Source organism: Lytechinus pictus, chromosome 6 (genome assembly GCF_037042905.1).
Source record: "Lytechinus pictus isolate F3 Inbred chromosome 6, Lp3.0, whole genome shotgun sequence".
Classification (NCBI taxonomy): Eukaryota; Metazoa; Echinodermata; class Echinoidea; order Temnopleuroida; family Toxopneustidae; genus Lytechinus; species Lytechinus pictus.
In genome coordinates, this window is record NC_087250.1 from 20557786 (window position 1) to 20582278 (window position 24493).

At 37.3% G+C, this 24493-nt stretch overlaps 1 protein-coding gene across 1 annotated transcript; it reads left to right on the forward strand.

Annotated features, from left to right (window-relative positions):
- The first annotated feature begins 1971 nt into the window (after nucleotides 1–1971).
- LOC129263686 (zinc finger protein ZXDC-like) lies at nucleotides 1972–23200 on the forward strand. Its single transcript, XM_064101177.1, has 13 exons — nucleotides 1972–3560; nucleotides 6710–6774; nucleotides 9416–9523; nucleotides 11078–11167; nucleotides 11970–12148; nucleotides 12335–12530; nucleotides 13176–13356; nucleotides 14734–14922; nucleotides 16426–16503; nucleotides 17863–17993; nucleotides 18608–19106; nucleotides 19331–19494; nucleotides 20822–23200. Exons 1-13 carry the CDS (start codon nucleotides 2060–2062, stop codon nucleotides 21041–21043), a joined length of 3603 nt encoding a protein of 1200 aa, XP_063957247.1. The 5' UTR covers nucleotides 1972–2059; the 3' UTR covers nucleotides 21044–23200.
- The last annotated feature ends 1293 nt before the right edge of the window (nucleotides 23201–24493 follow it).

Sequence of the window (24493 nt, forward strand, 5' to 3'; positions counted from 1 at the left end):
GGGGACTTTTCATCAACATTGTCTTCCTCCTCATCCCGGGTAACTCACATTATGATCAATTGAGTGATGGTTTTAATCTCTAGAGTATAGGTCCATGTTTTAGTCAACTTTTAGAATATAATGTATATTGAGTTAGAGGGCGCACTCTTGCTTTCCTCAGAAGGGTTCCAGACAACTCCTCTTCGAATAGTTGTGTTTAGGCCTATACCATGATCAGAAAGCTCTGCTTCAATTAATTTTCAAGCATCAAGTAAAATCAAGCAAAAAGTTGATTTGAATAAAAATATAAAATTAAACTAGCATATAACGCTGAAATTTCATCAAAATCGATGTAAAATAAAGTCTTAATTTTACAACTTAGTACATGCATGTGTACAGGCTGGAGGAGCCTCCTACCTCCTGGGGAACGTTTCATGAAAGGACTTGTCAGACGTTTTATCCGACAAGTCCTATTTTATCCGACAGTTACCATAGTAACATTGCTTATCAGCCAATCAAAATCAAGGAAAGATGTCAGATCTGACAACATGTCGGACAAAAATGTTGATGAAACGCTCCCCAGCCTGCTCGGTATGCTATCAGGAAACTTAATTGTGACGTCACCCACTTATCATTTCCCATGTATTTGTTGTATGAAAAAAAATACCTTATTTTTTATTCAGTACTGATGTGATACAGTTTGATTTGCCCATGAGATTATATTCCTTCTATCTGCACAAGATACAAGCGAAGGAATGAGTGATAACATCGCATATGTGTATAGGCCTAATGCATCTCTGTATGATCAACTGTCTCATAATGACTGCCATGCAGTGGCGGATCCGGGGGTGGGGGCACATCCGGCCCGTGCCCCCCCCCCCCCCCTCTTGAGAGCCATAATCAACATTTTTAATGTAAATATGCAGTTCTTTGTCCCCCAAGGCAGTTTTGCCTGCTGCCATGCACGGTCGCGGATCCATCGATTTCAACTCTCCCACATTTTAATTTACGATATTAGGCACTATAGGCCTATGTATTTATTTTTAAATCATACATCCGGGTAGCTAGGGGCGGATCGAGGATTTTCGAAAGTGGGGGGGGGGCACATTTTCCCGAGGAAAAATTTTACAAGCAAATGAAAATAGAAGGTTTTTAACCAAAAATTAAGGACATTTCATTAAAGAAAAAGTTTGACAAGCAAAAAAAAAGAAAGTCTTCATGTTCCAAAGGGGGGGGGGGGGGTGCACACTTCTGTTTTAACGCCATTACATTACAAATTCTAATTGTGCCTCTCAAGGGGGGGGGGGGGCACGGGCCGGCTTTTCCCCCTCTAGATCCACTCCAGTGCCCCCGGGATATACATGCTTTAATAAAATAAAAAAAAAGGAGAATTTTGTTTCAAGTATAACGTTATGCTAATCATTAATTTTTAATATGTTAATCATATTTAGGCCTATGTTAATTATGTTACTTTTAATATGCATAGGTGTGGGAAATGACAAGTTATATACTTGTATATGTATATTTCTTATTGAAATGTGAAAATAAATCAATTACAAAGAATTTGAAAACAATTAAGCGAATAGCTTCAAAATCACAACTTTCTTAATTAACATATTATTTTGATATAAATTTCATCATGCTTGTTTGATTTTTAGTCCTTTCATTTTTTGTTGTGTTGAACATTTTTTTCTTCTATTCATCTAATTCTATAATTTCTTTCCTTATTTTTCCTTTTTTTTTTTTTTTTTTTTTCTTTCTCTTCGATTTTTATTTTATTTTATAGGGTCCTATAGGCCCTATTATATAGGCCCTATATAGCTATTATAGGGGCCTATTCTTCTCATTATTCATATAAGGCAATATGGGAAAGTAAAATGGAAATCATAATCAATTAACCTGAAAATCAGGTATTTCAAAAAAAAAAAAATGTCGCAATATTATATCTTCCGCAAATGGCATAGGTTGGGGGGGGGGGGGGGTGCTTCGTTTGACGTAAGGTTCTTTACTGTACTGAGGGAAGTTCTGTCACGTGATCTCTCCGCCCTGTCTTTTCATCAAAGAAACCCGGAGGTCCATCATGAACGGGATTTCTGCTGATTCCAAACAGGGGTTTGATACCGATGTTTTGGGCTTTACGGGGACGGGGGAATCACCTACTCTTGCTGGAAAGTCTGGAGGCAAAAACCGTGGAAGAAGAGGGAAGAAAAGTAAAGAACAACCAAGAATATCAACTATTTCCACCATCTCGACTGGATCTATCGTCAAAATTCAAGATGGCGCGTCGTGTATTGGAAGTAGTTCAATATCCAATTTGGTTCCTGTGCAACTGGGAAATGTCCCCGATCCACCCGTTCTGTCAATCCCCGACACAGCCGCTGATAACGAGACAATATCAAGACTTTTGGGCGGCCAGGGAGCTGCGCTTTTGGAATTGGGAAGCTCGGATTGCGTGAATATTGACTTTATCCAAGATAATGTGGATTACACGGAAGAAACCGGCGTTGAAGCCATGCAATCGCAGAGTTCGACTTCCCCTACGACCGCGGAGGTGTGCGGTACCCGCGATGAAACGCAGCCGGAACCCTCGGCATCGTCAGCGTCCGTTCCGATAGCGATAGACATCGCCAGTGGGCATGGATGGAGCCTTGCTGCCACCGCCGGCGCCGACACCCCCGGCTCCGGTAGATCTCCGAACATGACCGAGTCCACGGTCGCGAAGCAATCCAAGGGCAGGGCGAAGAAGAAAAAGTCGACTCAGTCAAAACTACCAACCTCTGCTCTCGATTTAAGCATGAAGCATCAGAAACTCTCAAATATTTCACTGCTCGGCAACTTGGGTCAAGAACTTAGAATGGCAAATTCAAAGAAAAAAGCCGTCCAACTCCCTCAAGATCCTCGACCAGCCGAGACATCCGGCTCAATTTCCAGTTCTCTAAAACAAGGGAAGTCATCAAGTTCAGTTGAATATCCACCGATCATTCCGCCCGATGCTGAATTCACTGACCCAACCGGAGACAGTCTGCTGTTGAACATTGCGCAAGTTAACAAAGCTGTGTCAGGATCTGGAGAAGGAGACATGGGAGAGGGAGACAGTGATGAGCAAAGCCAAGATGCAGGAGATGGCGCAATTGCCCCTCAGCCTCCCAACCCCCTCATGTACATCATAACTAGTCGCGACAAGACAACGGGGATGACCCAGCGATTCCGTGTGACGGTTGATCCCGAATCAGTTATGTACATTCCCGTTATGGACATAAGCGACGAAGCAACAACCGGCGAACAAACCACAAGTGACGATGTCCCACTCGACTTCATGTCAGTTGATCGAGCCAAATCGGATTCAGCAGAAGGAGCTGTAGTGGATACGGTCCCTGCGGACGTGGACAATGCGATTCGAGATGCGCTCCTTTGTAATCACAATGTGACGTCCATTCCGACGGTGATTGCCAAGGAGGATTTGGGTGCGATCACGGGAGACATGATCACTTCAGCTCTGATGCTACAGGGAAAACCTGATGTGAATGCAGATGCTGAATCTCCAAAAGATGATGATGACAAGATGGAGCTGGAGAGTGAAGGTAATAACCAGGGATTTAATTATGGACAGTAGAGGCACTGAGGCACTGTTTCAAAAATTGAGATTGTCCCAGAAAACATGGATTTGCCAAAACCAAGACAAATCATGTCTTGATATTGAGACTGACTTTGTTTATGGGGACAATTTTATTTCACTTACTGCAATTAAATAGAGTGTGCTTGTAAGATTCAGTGACCTCAATCCCCCAGTTCACCGTCTCTTTTTCACCACTTGCCGTCTTCCAATTTATGAAGCATGATATCTTTATGTTGACTAGCACACTTGATTGGTGTCGGCACTTGACGGGTAAATTAACTTCTTCTGAGGTAACAATTAATATCTTAATAAAAGGCAAATCTAAAGTTCTCTGAATGAGCAGTTTAATCTTGACAGGCATGAATTTAATTAATTTCATTCATTGAAATTACAATTAGAATGAGAAAATTAAAAAATTTTGAATGGAAATGCAAACTGAGCATGATCGGTTAAGGGTTAGCATTGAGGTGAATTTTTTTTTTTTAGATATTTCTATCAAAATTGCTTTTAAGATAGTCTTTGATATCTCAGGTTTCAAAGAACTCAGTTTCATGAAGATTGATAAATCCGAAAGTACTGGAATAGTCCATTTTATTCGTGGGGGTGCTATTACCTCTCATCACGGACGGACATTTTTACTCAAATTAAATTCTCTCTAGTTTTATTGTTTTTAGAGTTATTCTAATTTGGTTTGGATGTTCTTGCACTCTGAACATTAATCTATTATCAAACATAAATTAGTAGAAAAAAAATATTGGGAAGTAATTTTTTTTGGTAGGTGTGAACATTTCCATTTTGAAATTTCCGTCCGTGATGAAAAAAAATATAAAAAGTTTTTTTATTTTTAATCAGAATAGAAATAAAAAATAAAAAGGTGCAGAGGTATCTCACTAAACACTGTACATCATTTTATTGAAACATAGCTGAAATCCATACATTTTATCCATATCATAAACTCAATCAAAAATGATCACGGACGGACATTAATTTCATCACGGACGGACAATGTAAATTCACTCAAGTTCAATTCACTCTAGTTTTTTTGTTTTCAAAGTTACTCCAATTTGGTTTGGATTTTCTTGTACTCTGAACATCAATCTATCATCAAACATAAATTAGTAGAAAAAATATGGGAAGTAAATTTTTCTGGTAGATGTTAACATTCCATTTTGAAATTTCCGTCCGTGATGAAATTAATGTCCGTTTGTGATAATTTTTATTGAGTTTATGATATGGATAATATGTATGGATTCAGCTTTTTATTCTTTATCAGAATAGAAACAAAAATAAAAGTGTGTAGAAGCATCTCACTAGACACTGTACATCATTTCATTTGAATATAGCTAAAATCCATACATTTTATCCATATCATAAATCAATCAAAATAATCGCAGACGGACATTAATTTCATCACGGACAGACAATGAGCAAATACTGAGCAGATTATGAATTTAATTTTAGTTCCAATTTGCAGTGAAAAATGGTACTGAGAATTATTCAGAACTCCAATGGATGGAAACCTACAACTCTTCACAATTTTTTTGTGAAATCTTTCTTTGGCTGTTATTGGGGCTTAATTGTTTGTTTAAACATAATTGGAATGGAGATAGAGTTGGAAGCTACATACATGCCAAAGAGCAGGAAATGAAATAGAGCAAGAATAAGTCAAAAGCTGTATATTTCATCAATTGAAGCTTGCAGAAAGTGATGGAAAAGAAGTAGAATGCATATTCTGATAAGCAGAAAAAAAAAATCATTTTTTTTAATGTACAAACCTATGGATTTACAATGCTTCTAACAGAACATGACATCAAGTCCTTGAGGCTTGTGAAAAGTACACAAATTCCTTTTTTTAAGTCCATTTTGGATCTAATTTTGAGCAAATTGCTGATCTGGTAATCTGAAAATGCATCCAATTCATATAAAGCTTGCACTGCAGTGTTTAGAAGTTTAATTGGTATCTGATTTCAATTTTGGATTCGGTCAGGGCCTAAATACATGAGGGCTGTTGATGTGAAGGGGTGTCTCCACTTTAATATGGACAAAAGATGAATTTGAAGAGAGCCTGGACAAGTGTTGTGGTCATACTTGATCCACCAAACAAGCATAATGATCAGCAACCTGTGAATCTTTTGGATTTAGTTAATGGTCATAAAAAAAAATTGTGCTCTTCAAAAATTAATGCCTAAAAATGTATGTACATGTATCATCATGATATATCATAAAAAGTATCAAGTTGATCATTGATCCACTGGATGTTGATTTGGTACCAACAATTAGTATTCTCTAAATTGAAAAGAAGACAATGTGCATTAGGATATTTGATTTTGAAAAGAACTGTGTTTAAAAGCAATCATATGGCTAGATTATTTTGTGTGTCTAGCATAGAAATCATGTTGCTACAACTTAAACCAAGTTGTAGCAACTTGATTGAAGTTGTAGCAACTTGATTGTGCAACTAATATTGTTTAATTATATAAAAAAATGTACAAATCATCAGTACAATAGCATTTGTTCCCTCAAACAAGTAATAAGAACTTCTTACAAGGTACTTCCAATGTATTTTAATTGTGTCCGTCCGTGATGTCCGTCCGAGATGTCCGTCCGAGATGGAAAATATTTGCAATTCTCTCAGAAGTTTGATATTGGTTAAGAATTCAATATGCTGAACATAGAAGCTAACATACCTGAGTGTAAGTTGCATTAACAATTATTGGTCAATGTTAAGCTATTTAGATAGAAACAATAAAAATGTTCAAAAATTCTGAAAACCACATTTCTATCATGTCCGTCCGTGATATAGCACATTTAGTGGCTACCTACGTTTGTAGGTAACCATGGCAACAAACTTTTTTCATCATTCAGCATACTTTGTCCTACCCTTAACTATAAAACACAAAGGAACCATGTTCATCTTATTCCTAATTTGTTACAAGCCTTCAAAGTTTTCAAAATCTATCAAATGTCCGTCCGTGATGAACCGATCACGCTCAACTACATATCTTGGGAACAAACAGTATTGATAAACCGGTACATTTCCAGTTTAAAATATATCTGAGTTTTTGTAATTTGTGGTATTGAATAGTAGAGTTAATATTGTTTCATTGTTTTTAGATGCTGTAAATGAGCAAACTGCTGAAAAAACTTGGACCAAGAAAACACCACAGAGGAAGAAAGAAGTGAGTATGCTTTGTCAATCATTCCTTGGTCCTGTAACACAAATGTTAGCCATGAAATGGCCTATCAAGCTCATCATTGCATGCGCATTTTCTGTACTTCCCAAATTAGTGATTAATCAGTATTGTGTTACCGGGCCCAGGTGGGTGTTTCATAAAGCTGTTTGTAAGTTCAGAGCGACTTTAAGAACGACTGGTGATCCTTTCTTGTGGAAAAGGGTTTCATTGGCGATGGGTAAGCACGTAAGAAAGATTCACCAGTCGTTCTTCAAGTCCCTCTTAACTTTCGAACAGCTTTATCAGGGGTGTGAGAGTTCAGATTTTTATCTGATTTCAGATTTTTTTGTTTTGATTTTCAGCTTAATTTCAGCTTATTTTTGGCCTTCCTCTGTACAAAAAGTATGGGAGCTCTTTCTATTTTAGACTTTTTCAACACTCTTCATCTTTTTTCAGATCTTTATTTGTGACCACTCACACCCCTGCTTTATGAAATGCCCCCCAGATCTCCTTACAGCCTTCGTTATACAAAAAAAAAAAACTGAAAACAATAAACTTGTTCATGTACGTTGCTCTCTCAATATTCTTTCCACTCTTTCAGTTCATACATGTATATTCCCCTTTGTTTTTAGTTGTCTCTTTTCTATGGGTGTTAAAGCATTATGAAAGTTTATTCACTGATTATATATATTTATTTTTTATTTTTTTTTTTTTTTCAAAAATATTATTTTTTTTATTTTTTTATTTGTATGTTCTCATTTACATCGTCACTGTATATTGAACAAAAATACAAAACAACAGCATGATATACATTAGAATTCAACATAAAAATTGACAACATTATACAAATATAGCAAGAAAAATGTTTAGATACATGTTCAATAGTAAGCAAACATAATGCCTAAATTGACTTTTCAATCTTTGTTTTACAATTTTTCCAAAAAATACTTTTTTTTATATTTGCTCTCCATTTTATTTCTTCTAAGAAAATTTCAAATATTTCTTTAAAATTTGATTTTCTTTTTTGTTGAAAAATTGTATAAGAAGCTAAATTGATTAATACATTAAAGAAAGATATAACGTTGTGTCCATTACCACCGTGTCTACCAATCACAATGTCTTTATAACTAATATCCACATTTTTAATATTCAGATTAATGGTAACACAAAAGTTACTGAATTTTAACCAAAAGAGTCTAGAATAATGGCAATCATAAAATAAGTGATAATAGTTTTCAATAGTTTTACATTTAAAACAGAGTGGAGATTCTGCCAATTTAAATCGAAACAAATATTCATTTGACATCAAAAGTTTATACAAAAATTTAAAGTTGAATTCAGCTAAACAAAATTCTTCAATGAAAGTAACTTTTTCTTTCCAGATATTGTTCCAAATCAAATTTTCTTTGAAATAAAGTGACCAATATTGTTCAACATTTGGGGTTATAAACTTTTTATCCACAAGAAAATTGTATAATCTTTTAGAAAGTTTAACAGATAAATGTTTACTTTGTTTTATATGTAAAACAGGATCATGGTCCTTCAATTGAAAGTAGCTAACAATTGAATGATTTGAGCAATGTTTATCATTAACCAAAATGTTTTTCCATTTTTCTGGTATACAACTCCAAATTAATTTCGATTCACATAAATAATTTCCTTTTTTCTTTAATTTTGCATGAATACACAGTATATCCAATAGTCCATCGTTGTTAACAATATCTCCAATAACAAGAATGTCTGAGCATACCCAATGCTTCCAAAACAAACATTATATTATTTTATATTATTTTATATTATTTTATTTTATATTATATATATTTAATCAACATCTAGTATCGATTTGTATCAATTCATACAAATTTAATGAAATGCATTGATCCTTGAATACAGGGGAAAGAAGAACAAGTATTATTTTGTCTTGTGTTCCAACAGTCCTACTGTATGTTTCCTTTGTTATTGTTTGTTTGGAGATGGGGTGGGGTTGTCACTTATTCTTTCTGATTTATTCTTAAAATTTTATCTTGTTCAATAGTCAATACATGTCCTTCAATTGAAAACAAACCATGCTGAAAGTGAAACTAATCAGACAGTACATCGCCTATATGGTGTAAATACACTAAGTCCACAGAACTTAGTTTTCCTCTTAATACTGTTTGCTCAATTTTTTTTCATGCAGTGTAAGGAAAGCGTGAAATGCCACGTTTCTGACAACAGTAAGAATTCTTTTCACCATATTCTTTGTCACAGAAAACACAATACTGTTAAAATGTAAAAAGGACCCATTCAAAACTATTTAAAAAATTAAATTAATTGGCATGAATTCCTCCAATTTTCAATTGTGACAAAGATATGTTGCATGAGTATTTTTTGAAAATATATGTATAGTATAATATGGCTTGATTCAGGTTTAAAAAAATAATTATGGGGATTATAGGGGGAGGGGCTACAACCTACTGTTAAAATCTACTAAATTGAAGAAGCTATACAGTATTTATTGCAATGAATGGAAAGTTCACAGGGCTCTTTAAAATTTTTTCCAAGGCTCTTATGAACATTTCGGGGATGAAAATGCCCCAAGCCCCCATGGTATTTTTCCTCGGCTCGGGGTGATATTAAAAGCATATCATACAATTTTATTTTTCAGGCACAGGAGACGATAAAGTGTGATCACCCTGGATGTGGAAAGACTATTGTCGGCAAGTCTAAGTATAGGATTCATAAACTGGGTCATAACGATGACAGACCCCATAAGGTACTTATTTTTTAATTTCCAATTCATTTAATGCCAATTCGTCCAATTTCCAATTCGTCTACTATCATTTGGTCTACCATCAGTTTGTCCACTATCCACATGGTCTGATTACCGTTTCGTCTAATACCTAGTTGGTCCAACAGCCATTTAGTCCACATACCATTTGGTCTAATTGGACTAAGTTTTGATTGTGCAAAATGAATGAAATGGATATTAGACCAACTGGTCATGAGATTAAATGGTCATAGATGAAATGATGACTAGACGAAGTGATGATTGGACCAAATGGTTCTTAGACGAATTGTTGATGGACGGAATGGCATTAGACTAAATTAAAGTAGACCATTTGGTGAGTGGACGAGTTGGCAGTAGACAAATTGGCAATTTACCCTTATTAAGGCCCTGTCTCATCGTTGCAAGCCTTGCGTATAAATATGTTTGCTACCCCCAGGTCGCTCTTCACACGCAGTTGCTTGTAGAAGCGCACACAAGTCTGATTTGCACGCAGAAAAGTTTTGAACATGCTCAAAACGTTGTTGCGGATGAGGTGCGGGCAATCACACGCAACTCCCCGCAAGGCTTGAATGTAACAATATGACAAGGCCTTTCCGTTCAAAGATCAAAAACAGTTTTTAAAAGAAAAGCAAAAAAAAAATATTAATTTGAATTTTTCAGGGCATGCTCACTTTTCTACTCAGAAGATGACACTGCATCAATTAAGGCCCAAGGAATTTGAAAGATTACTTCTTTTTTTTACCCAGGGGTGTACAGTATAGCCCACCTCTAATTTACACGACCTACTGCCTAAAGCTGCAGCATTTGATAAGCTTTAGCATTGCAATGAATGAGGTTTTTGTGGGGCTCTGTTTTATTTTCCATTGCGCTATTATGTCCCCTGTCCCCCTTGCATGTATGCTGGCGATTGCCGATGCTGTATGTATTTTTTTCATTTAATTTTCATACTTTTTACCTTGTTTTACTGGGAGCTACAACTGAAAGTTCTTATGAACTTTTTAGTAGTTTCCGTTTTTCTCTTAATACTGTACATGTCCTTTTCATTCTTGTACATATTGTTTTTTTATACTGGTGAGAAAATAAATAAATTGAACTTGAATTGAACATCATTTCTGGGGAGAAATCACCCGTGCACCAGTGTGATTTTCCCCTAATTCATTATGTCAAGCCTGTGTAGTATGCCTAGCAATTGAGTCTTGGAACTCTTGTTGGAATGCTCCCCAGGGAGTGAAGAAAGTGCACACATTGTGTCAGGATCCGATGACGGGTAATAATAATTGCAATGTAAAGTGCTTAGAAGCAATGTATAAGTGTGATTTTCCTCAGTTCATTATGTCAAGCCTGTGTAGTATGCCTAGCAATTGAGTCTTAGAACTCTTCTTGGAATGCTCCCCAGGGAGTGGAGAAAGTGCACACATTGTGTCAGGATCCGATGACTGGGGTAATAATAATTGCAATGTAAAGCGCTTAGAAACAAAGTGTAATAAGCGGCTATATAAATGTAACTATTATTATGTCTGTTGCCCATTTTTTTGGCAGTGTCCACATGAGAACTGTGGCTGGACTTTCCCTTCACCATACAAGTTGAGGAGGCACCTTTCTGGTCATAGCGGTGCTAAACCGTTTGTGGTAAGTAAAATCAAATTTGTTTTGGGACTTGAACACCTACCTGTACTTTCTATTTTCTTGTTATTTCTTTGTCTGTTTCTGAGTGTGAAATCTTACATTCATTACTGGTTCGAAACTCTCAATATTTTCACAGTAAGACCATTTTTTTATTGTGCAGGTTGGCCTGCAACACAAATGGGGAAATAGAAAAAAAAAGTATAAAATATTTTAAAAGCCAATGAAGTAGGCAGTGGCCATTCAGTGCAGTATCCATGGCAGTAATCTATGATGGGCTTTGGATCATAAATAAGCCCTCAATCACACTTTTGCATTGCCTTAAATTCCAGGTCTGCTGTGTGTGATGTAATGTTGGGTGGCTATCTGCGATTAAAGAAATTATATCCAAGTAATTACCTCAACAACCTTCTTGATAGTGCATTTTCTATTTGTGCAGATGAATGAAAGTCTATGTGGAAATGCGGTAATAGCATTATTTTAGTCCCACATGTAGACATTCATGTTGGTTGTTTGAGTGTTTAATCAACTGTAAACAGTCTTTCAGAGTCGAGAAAGAAGGCACTTTTCCTCATTTTATTGATAGTTTCCAACTAAAATATAGAGTGAACTGTACATGTAGATGGTCATTTCATGGATATAAATATGGGAAATATACAATTTTAGCAGTCATTTTGATGAATTTTTTTTCTTTTCTTTTTACCCTTGCCAGTTAACCCTAACCGGCCTTTTATTAGTAAGATTTAAACAGTTTGACCCAGGCCCACTCTGTTTTATGGAAAACCCCTCTTATTTCTCTCTATGACAGTGTGGCATGGAAAATTGCGGGAGGCAATTCTCAACCATCTACAACCTGAAGATGCACCTGAATTCTCACTTCCGTCAGACCGTGGAGGTCTGTGATTACGAGGGCTGCGGGAAGGTCTTCAACTCGGCACCACTACTCAAGATCCACAAACGAAAACACTTTGAAGAACAAAGACTCAAGTAAGTGGGCTGCTCATGGTTCCATTCCTTGAATGTTGCTATGTTGGGCAAAACCACCTTTCATCTTGCTCTATACGGCTGTCCAAAGACTTTCACCCATTTTGTGCTGCTTATTTTACTCTGTATAGATTTAAGTATCTTGGCTGTACAAAGAATTTCACCCTTTGATATTTTTTCTCTGTTCAGGTGTGAGTATCCCGGCTGCACAAAGACTTTCACCACCTCCAGTGCATTGGGTTCACACCAGAGGGTTCACGTCAAAGACGCTACTGACTACCCCTGCCCGTTTGAAGGGTGTACCAAGGTCTATGACAAGGCGTGCAGACTCAAGCTTCACATGCGTTCACACACGGGGGAAAGACCATTCAAGTGCACGTTTGAGGTACGTTCAGACAAATTTACATGGTGTATTCAAATCAAGTTTCATTACAATTGAGCTGCCAACTGATTTTTCAGTAATTAGTACTAAAAATGTGATTGTTTCATGCAAAATATTGATTTCTTAAGTTTTCATTTTTAGGCGTTGTCCTATCGTATTTCTTTGAATACAGTCATTTCCTTATGTAACTACTAATTTTCAGCTTTAAAAAATATTGAAATATTCTTGTTCAGGATGTGAAAGACATCATAGCTTGTCCATTATTGCATGCGCCTCAGTGGCCACTGGCTGGGATACTTCATAGGGGTGGAGGATGTGCATATGTTGTGTGCGGGGATGATTGATATTTTGAATCCAATGATCAGGGGTAATTTAGTAAATCTGTAAGCACTTAGATAATTGCTGTGAAGACATTATGAATAATCCGGGGAGCAATTCATCAACATTTTTGTCCGACAAGTTGCCAGATCTGACAACTTTCCTTGATTTTGATTGGCTATGAACCACCATTACTATGGTAACTGTCAGATTAAAGTGGACTTGTCGGTCGTTCTGTCCGACAAATCCCTTCATGAAACGCTCCCAAGATGATTCTTATTATTTTCATTAAGTCACTGATAAACATGTATTTTATACTTCTGGTTGTAGGGATGTGACTGGGCATTCACATGCATTCAGAAGCTGACCCGTCATATAGTGCGCCACACTGGGGAGAGGAAATACCGGTGTAAGTTTGAAGGATGTCAGAAACTCTTCACCAGGCTTGAACATCTCAAATCACATGAGGTCTTCCACAGCGGACAGAAACCATTCGCTTGCAAGGAAGAAGGTAGGATTCTACACATTTAAAGGGGAATCCAGCCTTGGCCATAAAATGTTGTGTTGGGAGGGAGAAAAATAAATTAAACAGAATGGTGAAAGTTTGAAAGAAATTGGACAAGCAATAAGAAAGTTATAGCTGCTTTAAAATTGAGATCACTAATAGTATGTAGATTTCAAATTGGCAACTGGGTAAGTAAATTATGACAAGGGGCAAGGACAACTTTCCCATAGGCCATGTACTTAATTATCAGGGATTTGTGGTTTTCTCCTAAGTACCCATTCCCCTGGGGCAGTAATCTAAATATAACCCAGGTAGTATATTGTTTTATGTTCTCATTGAAAGAAAAATATAATTTGAAATAACACTTTTGGGGAAAATGACATTTTAGCCATAATATGTATTGGAGTACATAGAAGAGTAGTCCTTGCCTTACATCACTATGACATCCCAATTTGAAGTCTCCATGGGTATATTGATTACTAATATTTACAAATTTTAAAAATTCATAACTTTCTTGTTGTTTGTCCAATATTGTTCAAACTTTCACCTATCAACTTGTTTGATTTTTCTCTTTCTTATAAAAACAAGTTTTTACTTGGGTTGGATTCCCCTTTAATCCCAGGGAAAAAGGGAACTCACTGGAAAGCATTGATTGTCTCTGTGAGTCCCCTACAATGAGTAACTTGATTCAAATGCAGCAAATTCAATTGGTAATAACAAGGGTCAAGAGAATAATAAAAAGGAATACGAATGGGTTCTAGGTTTTATGTTATGTTCTACATGTATGTGAAAAATTAATACAATCACAGGACGAAATATAATTCTAGTAAACAATTTTTTTTAGATTCAGAATGTGTATAAGAAAAATAAATCAATCAACATTTGAACCCATTCAATCAGTGGTGTGGATCCACACGGGGCTGCATGTTTTTAAAATCGCCCATTGAACGTAGATATTGGTAATTATTTATTAGCTCAGTCTGAGAAAATTGTTATCTTCGCCCCCCCCCCTTTATTCAAAATTTGTTATTGTGACCCCTCCGTATCAAAAGTCTGGATCTTCTGTATTCAATTCACTATTCTGTAATTCACAATGGGCTCCTACAGTGACTTGCCGGTTTTAGGAAGCAGCAGGGAATTTGAGCTTCTCCTTCGCTCCCCTACCTTTTCATATCCCCATTTCAGTAGCTTATAACAGAAGGTTGCCTTCGCTTTACAGGTTGTAATGCGAGGTTTGCCGCCCGTAGCTCACTATACATGCATCAAAAGAGACACCAGCAAGCCAAACCAATGAGGGAGAAACATCTCTTTAGCCTCCCCCCCCCCACTTTGTCATATCCCCATTTCAGTAGTTTATAACAGAAGGTTGCCTTCTCTTTACAGGTTGTAATGCGAGGTTTGCCGCCCGTAGCTCACTATACATGCATCAAAAGAGACACCAGCAAGCCAAACCAATGAGGGAGAAGCTTCTCTTCAGCTGCCCCCTGGATGGTTGTGACATGAGCTTTGCGAGCAAGCTTGGACTAAAGAATCACATAGTCAAGGGACACGGTGTCCCTCTACCGTTTACAGGTAAGCAGAGCTGCCAAGTAGTACGATTTTTCCGTATTTAGTACGTTTTTGCAACCAAAATACGGCAGTACGTTTTTTCTTTAAAAAATACATTTTTTTTTACAAAATCGAAATTTATTGAGAAAAATCATCTCTATATGTCTCTATTTCATAAAACGTACACAAATATGGTTATTAGATCAATGTAATTTCAGGTAAATTGTTTTTTTTTTCAATCATTTTGTAAAAACCAGGGTGAGATATACACAAGTTTCAATGTTTTTTTTTTTTTCATCTGCAAGAGCAGTGCACATTTTAGCTTGCATGCAGCTTGAGCGCCGTGATGGGCGTGTGCGCCAAGCATTTTATTACGAAATACACTTTTTTGGGGAAAAATACAAAATATTTATCTCACACGGTAAAAATAATGATTTTTTTGTCAAAATACTGATTTTGAGGGATAAGAATACTGAAAATGCAAAATACAACTTGGCAGCTCTGGGTAAGGGAATAAAAGTTTGTGGTGACAAACTAGACAATGTTGAAACAAATAATAGTTCTTCATGTTTTACTAGAATGTTCTAAAATTGGATAATTCATGATATCCCGAGAAAAAACCAAAATTGCGACCCCCGGGTATGCAGTTCCGAAATTAAGCAATATTGTTAAGTGCATGCAGACCCAAAAGACGCGAATTCATGTACAAATCCAATACAAATAGTGCTTTTAGCTAAAATTTAGAAATGTGTCATTATTTTTTCCTTTTACTGATTAAAATTGATTGATTTCATCTTGTTTATCGTCTAAATAAAGTCCCTGACAATTTCCATTGACAATACAATAAAAAACAAAAAGTCGAAAAACAAAGAAATGCATACAACTTTATAATACAATAAAATACATAAGAAAATAAATGTGATATTGAAATTAAAAAAAAGTACATTTGGTCAGATTCCTATAAAGAGTCTGCGAACCAAAAAATAGCATTTTTTTGTTGGGGGGGGGGGCATTATTTAGTTAATTAGAGCAAACTTTTGATCTATGCATTAATTAGTATAATTAATTAGCAATGAGATATTTTGCAGAATTCGATCGTATAGTTTTGTAGTCATGTGTTATCAGGGGTGTGAGAGTTCAGATTTTTATCTGATTTCAGATTTTTTTTTTTTTTTTTCAGCTTAATTTCAGCTTATTTTTGGCCTTCCTCTGTACAAAAAGTATGGGAGCTCTGTCTATTTCAGACTGTTTCAACACTTCAGCTTTTTTCAGATCTTTTTATTTGTGACCACTCACACCCCTGTGTTACGCGCATGCCAATTTTCGTTGTGATCGCAAGATCAACGGCCGAGATGGAATAGCCCACTCTATTTAGGGTTAAGTTTTAGCAGTGTTTAGTGTTGGTGTATTAGACGTTACAGTGACATACAGGTTTCAAAGTGACAGGTAAAGTACATTAGTAGACTATCCATGAATCGGATGTTCGCCAAAGATTGATTGATCGTTGCATGTTTTCTGTTTGTTCAGGAGGTGCAGGTGATTTTGAGCTGATAGGATTAGGCAACGATCAACTCCATGCTTCTACAACACCAACCAACTCTACAGGTAGGCAAATAGTCAAGATTTCTCTTTTTAATAATCATTTAAAAATAATAAGGGATTCGTATTGCACACATATCCATCTCCTTATGTGCTCAAGGCGCTCCTATATTACTTTGGTTAAGCTAGTCTACCTATCCCGGTGCACGCATCTTTTTAGGAGTTACTTCCTGCCGGTACCCATTTACCTCACCTGGGTTGAGTGCAGCACGTTGAGGGTAAAGTTCTTGCTGAAGGAAAACGTGTCATGGCTGGGAATCGAACCCACGTCGATTCCCTCAGATTGAAAGATGATAGTCTAAGCAACTAGACCTTGACGCCCCCAAATGGGGAGCAAACATTGTGATCTCTCATTCACTGTGTGTTATGAATAGCTAGTCAAAATATACCTTTTGGGTCCATTACATTTGCTCTCGCAACTATTGCTCCAGTGAAACATCTGCACGTTCAACAAAACATAAAATCTATCCTCCGGACCTGATTAAACCCTAATCCTTATCATCGCATTATTCTGAACCGTAAACTATTAACAATCCTAAGTCTAACCTTATGCCCTCTGAGAAATCAAGACCGGAGCAAATGTCGCAGGAACATGTGTTGTGCCACCACGTTTTGAGATAGATATCAATAATATATAGAATGAGTTAGCCTACAATTTTACTTCTGAAGAGGAACTTAATTTGAGAGGATAAGTACCTAAGGATAAGTACTTACGTATACATGTAAGTACTTAAGTTTACCCACTTGGTTACTTAATTATTGCAGTTTAAAATGTGTTGGGTTTTGAGTTAGTGTGTTAACATTCGTGTGGGCCTAAATTACAAGACTACACTGCTCAGAATGTTGCATTATGGGTTAGCCACCTGGCCAGATTTGGGTAGTTGAGGACTCGAGATGTCGGCTGGTTTGTATCTGCTTTAGTATGTTTTCTTTGGTCTTCATGTTATCACAAAATTGACGAACACTTACAAGACATTGAAATAAGTACAACAGAATCAAATATTTCAAAAAGCACGAGAGAGAAAAGAAAAGAAAAAAAAAACTGTATAAAATAAAATCAAACTATGCAGATACGATAATATAGTTACATAGGTTAAGAGCCAAAGCATGATTGTGTTTAGGAAGTAATGGGGGTATCCTTGGCACAGCACCAAAAACCAAAAGAATTGATCAAAAGAACGACCGAGTGGCATATTCAAATGTAACGTTTACAATTGAATCCATGTACGTAGCAGGAGTACATAAATAATATAATTTGTTAATCTGACGTTCCTCTGAAGTATGAGTTGACGTTCTTGTTCATTGCACTTGACTGTCAGATGTGAAGTTTTAATGCTTTCTGTTGATCTGCATGTATCTATTTAGCGGCTGCAGCTACCACAGAGAGCACGGAGACGGCCATAGCCTCTATGTCGCTTCCTACCATCCCAACATCGCTCATGAACACATCTCTTCTACAGTCAGCGATGATCCCTCCTTCATCAGCCAGTATACCGGTAAGATAGTGGTGGTGATGATGATGATGATGATTGTGATAGTGGTGATTTTAATAGGGGGATGGTGATGATTATATGATGATGATGATTATGGTGATGGTTGTGCTGTTAACGATGATTATGAATAATGATTTGTGATGTTTATTATGATGATAATGATGGTGGTCAGGTGGTGAAGATGATGATGATGATGGTGATGATGGTGGTGATGGTGGTGACAACGATGGGGATGATGATGGTGGTGGTGACGACTACGTTGATGAACACAGCAATGATTATGGTGATGACCATTGATGGTGATGATAGCGGTGAAAACAATCATGACTATTGTAGTGGTAATGATGTTGACGATAAGAACATTTGTGATTGTGGGGTCGGCAATGATGCTGATAGCAAAGGCACATGCTTTCTCTCGTTTTTGCTTGTGAAACTTAAGTTGATGGTGTACTCAATTGCAATACTGTTCGCTCTGATGCAGTAAAACAATCAGAACTTGTTTCAGGTGATTCTGCGAAATTATTTCATGGTTGTAGGTGTTTCTGCGAAATTATTTAATGGTTGATCATCGTGCATAATTTTATTTTAACAAATTTAACGTTTGGTATTTATTTCAGTTGAGTTCACTGACAAGTAGCCGAGACGAAGCAGCTTCCATCCTAGCTTCAGGTCTCCTCAACAACCAAGTTTTCTTGCCCAAGAACACCGCCCTCAACCTCTCCACACCCTCTTCCGCCAACGCTAACAAAGACACTGAAATAGATAGCATCCCAGCCTCCTCCGCTCCATTCCTTCTTTCATCCTTCCCTGTGCTTACCGCCCAGTCAGGGGTGCACTTATTACCCTCTTCGATGACCACGCCCGTCCACTCACTCATCCCGACGACTCTATCCTCCCAACCGTCTCCTATCATTCTTACATCATCGTCACTGACGTCGGCAACATCTCAGGCAAAGTCGGTTGCGGTGTCTGCTCCGCCTACCACCACCACAACCACCACCACGACGCCCAAGGTTTATCTTGAGAACCGGAGCGGGTCTGCTAGGACAGACTATCGAGCAGTCACTGCCAAACACCCCTTACCGGCGGATGCATTTGAACGATTGAAGAAAACAGGTAGGTTCCCTGAACACATATTGTTCATATTCACTCCAACTTGAACCAACCATCAGGGCCCCTTAACACAAAAGTTAGCGATTAATCGCCAAGTGAAATGGCCTATCAAAATAAATTCCATTCAATCTGATGATGGTTCTCTACAAGCTATTTTCATCCCATCAACATGATATGGATTTATAATTTCACATTAGTTACCATAATCTTTGTATCTCTATGTATAGCTGAAGATCTTGAAGCAGAGTTGCTATCCCAGAGTGATTCCAGTCAATCTAGCGACGGTTCTGTACAAGCTACTTTCATCCCTCTCAACATGATGACCAGTGCATCCCTAACTCTCCGGGACCCTACGACTGGTACAAGATACATACAAACACAACTCCTTCAGGTAAGATTGCTATAGTAGACCAGGGACCTGTAACACAAAGCTTAGCAATGATCGTAGAACATTTTTCTACGATTGATTGCATTGACTACAATGTACAATCAATCGTGAAAATCAAGCGTACGATCAATTGTTAACCTTTGTGTTACGGGACCCAGGGGGTGTTTCACATAGATTCATGTGTGCTTAGATGCATTCATTGTATTTTATTCATGGATACACGATAGTGCTTGTTCCGTGTGCAGGTCCAACCAATGATTATATACTGCATGCAACTAGAATTTAAGTACGACTCTGCACTTAAAATCTTTGTTACGCATCCTCCATTTTGTATTGGAGCGTTGTGGCTAGTGGATTGTTCTAACATTGAAACAGAGGGTCCTTTGTTCAAATCCCAGCCATGGCGTAATTGCCTTCATAGGAAATTTAGTTACATTGTGCTGCTCTCAACCCAGGTGAGGTAAATGGGTACCTGGTAGGAATTTATTCCCTGTTGAAATGGTTGTGCTCTGTAACATGTCTCAGGGCTAAACCTGGATGATATCCAAATTCTTTAGAATCGCATAAACAAGGCTTCACACTAGCTGTTTTCTTGGTGGCCCGATCATTCCACCAAAATCCTAAATTTCATATTTTGGTGGCCTGCAGAGCAAATTTGGTGGCCCTAAAATAATAGATATTACAATTTATCGAAAATTTGGGAGCCCAACCAGGCCACCAAATGTAGGCTTCTACAGAATTTTGGTGGCCCGACTCTTATTTTTGGTTGTACTAGGCCACCGGGCCACTGGAATTGTCGAGCCCTAGCATAGAGACGTTAAACAAAATGTGCATCATGATTATTTTAATTATTATTAGTCCTGAGTTGAACCGAGCGGTTCACGGGTGCCTGACTGAGGCTGCTAGTTCCATGAATTGATGGAATTAAAATATACATAATAAATTAACAGTTTCAGAGGCTTTGAAAACTAATTAAAATTCATAAAAAGATTGATAGGATATTTGATTTCATAACCAAGTTATGGAAATAAGATCATTTTGCAGGAATTTATTGCACTGTAACGGTTCTATAGTATTGCATACTAGGCCAACACACATTCTCATTGCTGTATTTGCTTTGGAGGGTTATGTGGAATAAATTTTAAGAGCAATTTTTAAATTGTCTAATGTATCGATTTTTGTGATTAAATTGTGAGATTCCGTTTAACTGGGGTGTTGTGAGCATATGAACATTCACCCTGTTTTTGTTAAGATTGGAGGAATAAAAAATATATATTCACCTTTTTGCATGTTTAAAATAATTCATTTTTCATCTCCATTTCCTCCCCAGGATGACCCCCCGGACATGCCTGACATGGGTTTCCCGCTCTCGTCACATGACTCGGCCGACCAATCGTCTCTCGACGCTGCCCTCTCGGTGTCGGACATGCTCGTAGAGGGCGCTAGTGATCCCACCTCCGACACGGACTTCATAACGAGCGACGGCGTTATACCAGGGGTAATGGTCTCTGGTTTTAGGGAGAGCACTATTAATTTACAAGATTTAGAATGAAGCGGTATTTAGTCACTGTCAGTTGGGCATCAAGCGGAAATTTGACAACAATTGGATGTGAATCGCACATGGTCAAACCATTTTAGATCAAGATTTACGACTAGCATACGTTATGGGATGCCACTGGAAAATGCCTAATGGTAAAGCTATCATCTCACTTTTCCTGCTCGCCTGACATTTGCCCAAGGCAAATGAGGCTTGGTCAAAGATTTCTCGCTGGGACAACAAGCTTGCGTTCCCCAAAAGATGTCTCTGTTACAGTGAATCCAATACTTGTCGCAAAGTCTGGTGTCGGCAAATAATATATTCTTCATAAAAGCTGACTCCCTGCTGTTTTTATATAACAAATCATGTCGAATCTCTGACTAATATTTTGCAATTGTATTGGTATTATTCCAATGCAACGTAGGTCTAATTTAACTAGCCCCACCCCCAAAATCCAAAATCAAGAACAAGTCGCCTGGTAAGATTCTCTGTAAGTAGCCTGAATAGTATTCTGTTGTTCGAAAAGTCAAAATTTGAAAATAGCTTGCCTGAAAAGAGTAATTCGTCTTATTCATGCAGTAAAAATTAGAAGTTGTGAAGTTAAATAAAAACGAGATACAGGATTTTCTTTGCCACCATTATTTGTGAACTTATGGGAAGTTTCACCGAGAATTGCACAGTGTGCACATCTCATGCTTGATTGGACCCCGAACTTCAAACCTTGATTGCTCCTTATTTGAAGCTCTCAATTAATTTCCTCTTCATTCAATCTAGTACTTGAGTGGGTTATTGATGATCTATTTGGAGAAATGTTTGCATCATTTCAAAGCTTAGTATATTCCGTTCCAAGCTCAATGAAAATCTTCAAATTTCAGCTCGGGCAACTTTTTGGTTTTGTGGCGGTAGGTCAAAAATGTATATCTTTATTTTGTTGGTCGAACGGTGTGGAGGAAACTTCATCTATGACTGCTAAGCACCGGTTTGGCATCGGAAGAAAATTTGTTCGATTTGGTTATCAAGACAAAAATCGTAAATATCGTGATATATGAATAACCACTTGGTCTGTAAGACCGAAAGATGTGCAATTATTAGAACAGTAGATGGGAAGGTGAGCTTCATTTTGAATCCCTGGAAATAAGTGCCCAGATTAGGACTTGAACCCACACCCGTCTGATTAAGAGACTGGAGTTAGAACCACTCCACCGTGATGACTGCAAATGACAAAATAAGATGAAAGATGACGAAAAATGCAATGAACTTTGATGGAGTTTGTCTGCAATTTTTGACAGAAATCTATAGAGTAATTTGTAATGCATGTCTGAATAAGCCTGTAATGGGAGGTTTATATTGTGTTTACTTGTTTCATTTCTTTTCATCTTGTATCTTCTTATTCTTTTGTCCCTTTTCTTTCTATTCTTCATTCTCTCATTTCTAACTCTTTGTCTTTTCTCTTGATTTTTGCCTGTAATAGGAAGTTTATACTACCAATTTTTTCTATCTTTTCATCTTTCATCCTTTTTCTTGTTTCTTTGTTATTTTCCTTCTATTCTCCTTCGTTCTCACCTTCCTAACTTCTTTCTCTCGTTCTTTCTTTCTCCCTTTATTACTGTTCTTTATTCCCATCCTCCTTCTGTAATCCCTTCATTCTCCTTTCCAGTGTTGTAGCTAGACCGTTTTTAGTGCAGGGCAAATTGTAAACGGCAAAGGGGGTGAAGCACTAACCCTCCACAGCCGGGGGTCCAGGGTTTCAGTACTATTAGTGACTTAAAATCATCAAAATTAGCTGTCAATCTTGTAATGAACTGAAGAACATAATGCTTGACAATCCTGTATGATTAAATGACCCGATTGAGCTCATTTTTGCACATTTCTTGAGCAATTGAGGAATTTGTGCTAGGCGGCAATTTTTTTTTCTTACCACGAGTGCTTTGCGCCAATTTAGATCACTGGGCCGAACCGCCAGGCACCGCCCAGCTTGGCTACAACACTGCTTCTTAAATAAGTTTGTTCCATCTTGCCACTATGATTACATGTATGTTATTTATTTTGTTTAAAAAAAATAAAAATTGTTGCTCTATGTCTGCTTGTAATTGCACCAGCGGCACCCATTATTGTATTATGCAATAGTACAAGTGTAATATCAAACAATATTAAATAATTCTATTCATTAAATCGCTCTTTTGAATTTCATTTTTTTTTCTCAGACCCTGGGTCTCGTAGTAGAAAGTGTTGTTTGTAATCAAACAACTCCAGGGCCCCGCAACACAAAGGTTAGCGATTAATCGCAAATTTGAAAGAACAATTCTGATTGGTTCCTGGTCAGTTTACTGAGCAAATGCGCATGCAACGATGATCTTGATAGGCCCGTTCATTTAGCGATTAATCATTAACTTTGGTGTTACCTGGCCCAGAAATTGAATGCAACTTGATAATTTTACATGAATTAGGGCATCTTTCACAAACACAAGTATTGTAACTTTGCCTTTATTGTAACTTCCATGGAATCCTTGATTGTGATTGGCCGACGAGCCCTGTAACCATGGTAGTTGCCTTAATCGCAAAGTTGCAATAGATGTAACTCTTAATGAAATGGGCCCATGAAATGTGTATGAGGAGTTGCTTTTAAATATTACTCTTCTCTTTTTTATGCAAAGGGGTCCTTATTAATTTACTGATACAAATAATGTTGTTTACAATAATTGATTTTTATGCAGAGGTATAATGAGAGAACCAGTGTGAAAGTGATATGGAAAGTGTTGGTCTTGTGTTGTATACACAGTGTACCGTATTCTGAAGCCGGGTTTAAATTAAACACTGGTTTAAAGTTGTGGTTTAACTATGAAGAGCCAATTGGGGCACAAATAGTGCACATTCAATTTATTAACTCATATGACACTCAAATATTTCATAATTGTCTAGGAATGATAACTGAACTATTTTTAAGTATTTTTGTTGATTATGAAAGCAAAAAGAAAGAACATAGTAAACATAAGAAATGTGCAATACAAACAGAATTTAAATTTTTGGCTTCCCATAATTCTAAGTTAAACCTGACTTCAGAATACGGGCCAGTGTATTTTATGATCAGTGCCCTTGTTTCATATAGACTTGTTATGCTTATAAAATATGCACATTAGCCAGAACAAGTTTACTATCAGCCAATCAGATCAAATCATTTCAGTAGCTTTTAACCATTATTGCGAACATGTTATAACAAAGAAACGCGACCCCCTGACTTTTTAGCTCAAATGACTTTTATCTACACGTGGTCAAATTCGTTGTAGACCAGCTCAGGGGGCCATTTCATAAAGCTGTTCGTAAGTTAAGAACGACTGGTGATCCTATCTTACGCGCTAAACTATTGCCAATGAATGTACCATTTACCACAAGAAAGGATCACCAGTCATTCTTATACTCACTCTTAACTTACGAATAGCTTTATGAAACACCCACCAGGAGCCACTG

What these genes read in the sequence shown, in the direction of transcription:
- LOC129263686 (XM_064101177.1), top strand. Translation starts at nt 2,060, where the DNA reads ATGAACGGGATTTCTGCTGATTCCAAACAGGGGTTTGATACCGATGTT. An exon ending in CACCACAGAGGAAGAAAGAA is followed by an intron (nt 6,775 to 9,415) that starts GTGAGTATGCTT and finishes TTTATTTTTCAG; the next exon opens with GCACAGGAGACGATAAAGTG. An exon ending in ACGATGACAGACCCCATAAG is followed by an intron (nt 9,524 to 11,077) that starts GTACTTATTTTT and finishes TTTTTTTGGCAG; the next exon opens with TGTCCACATGAGAACTGTGG.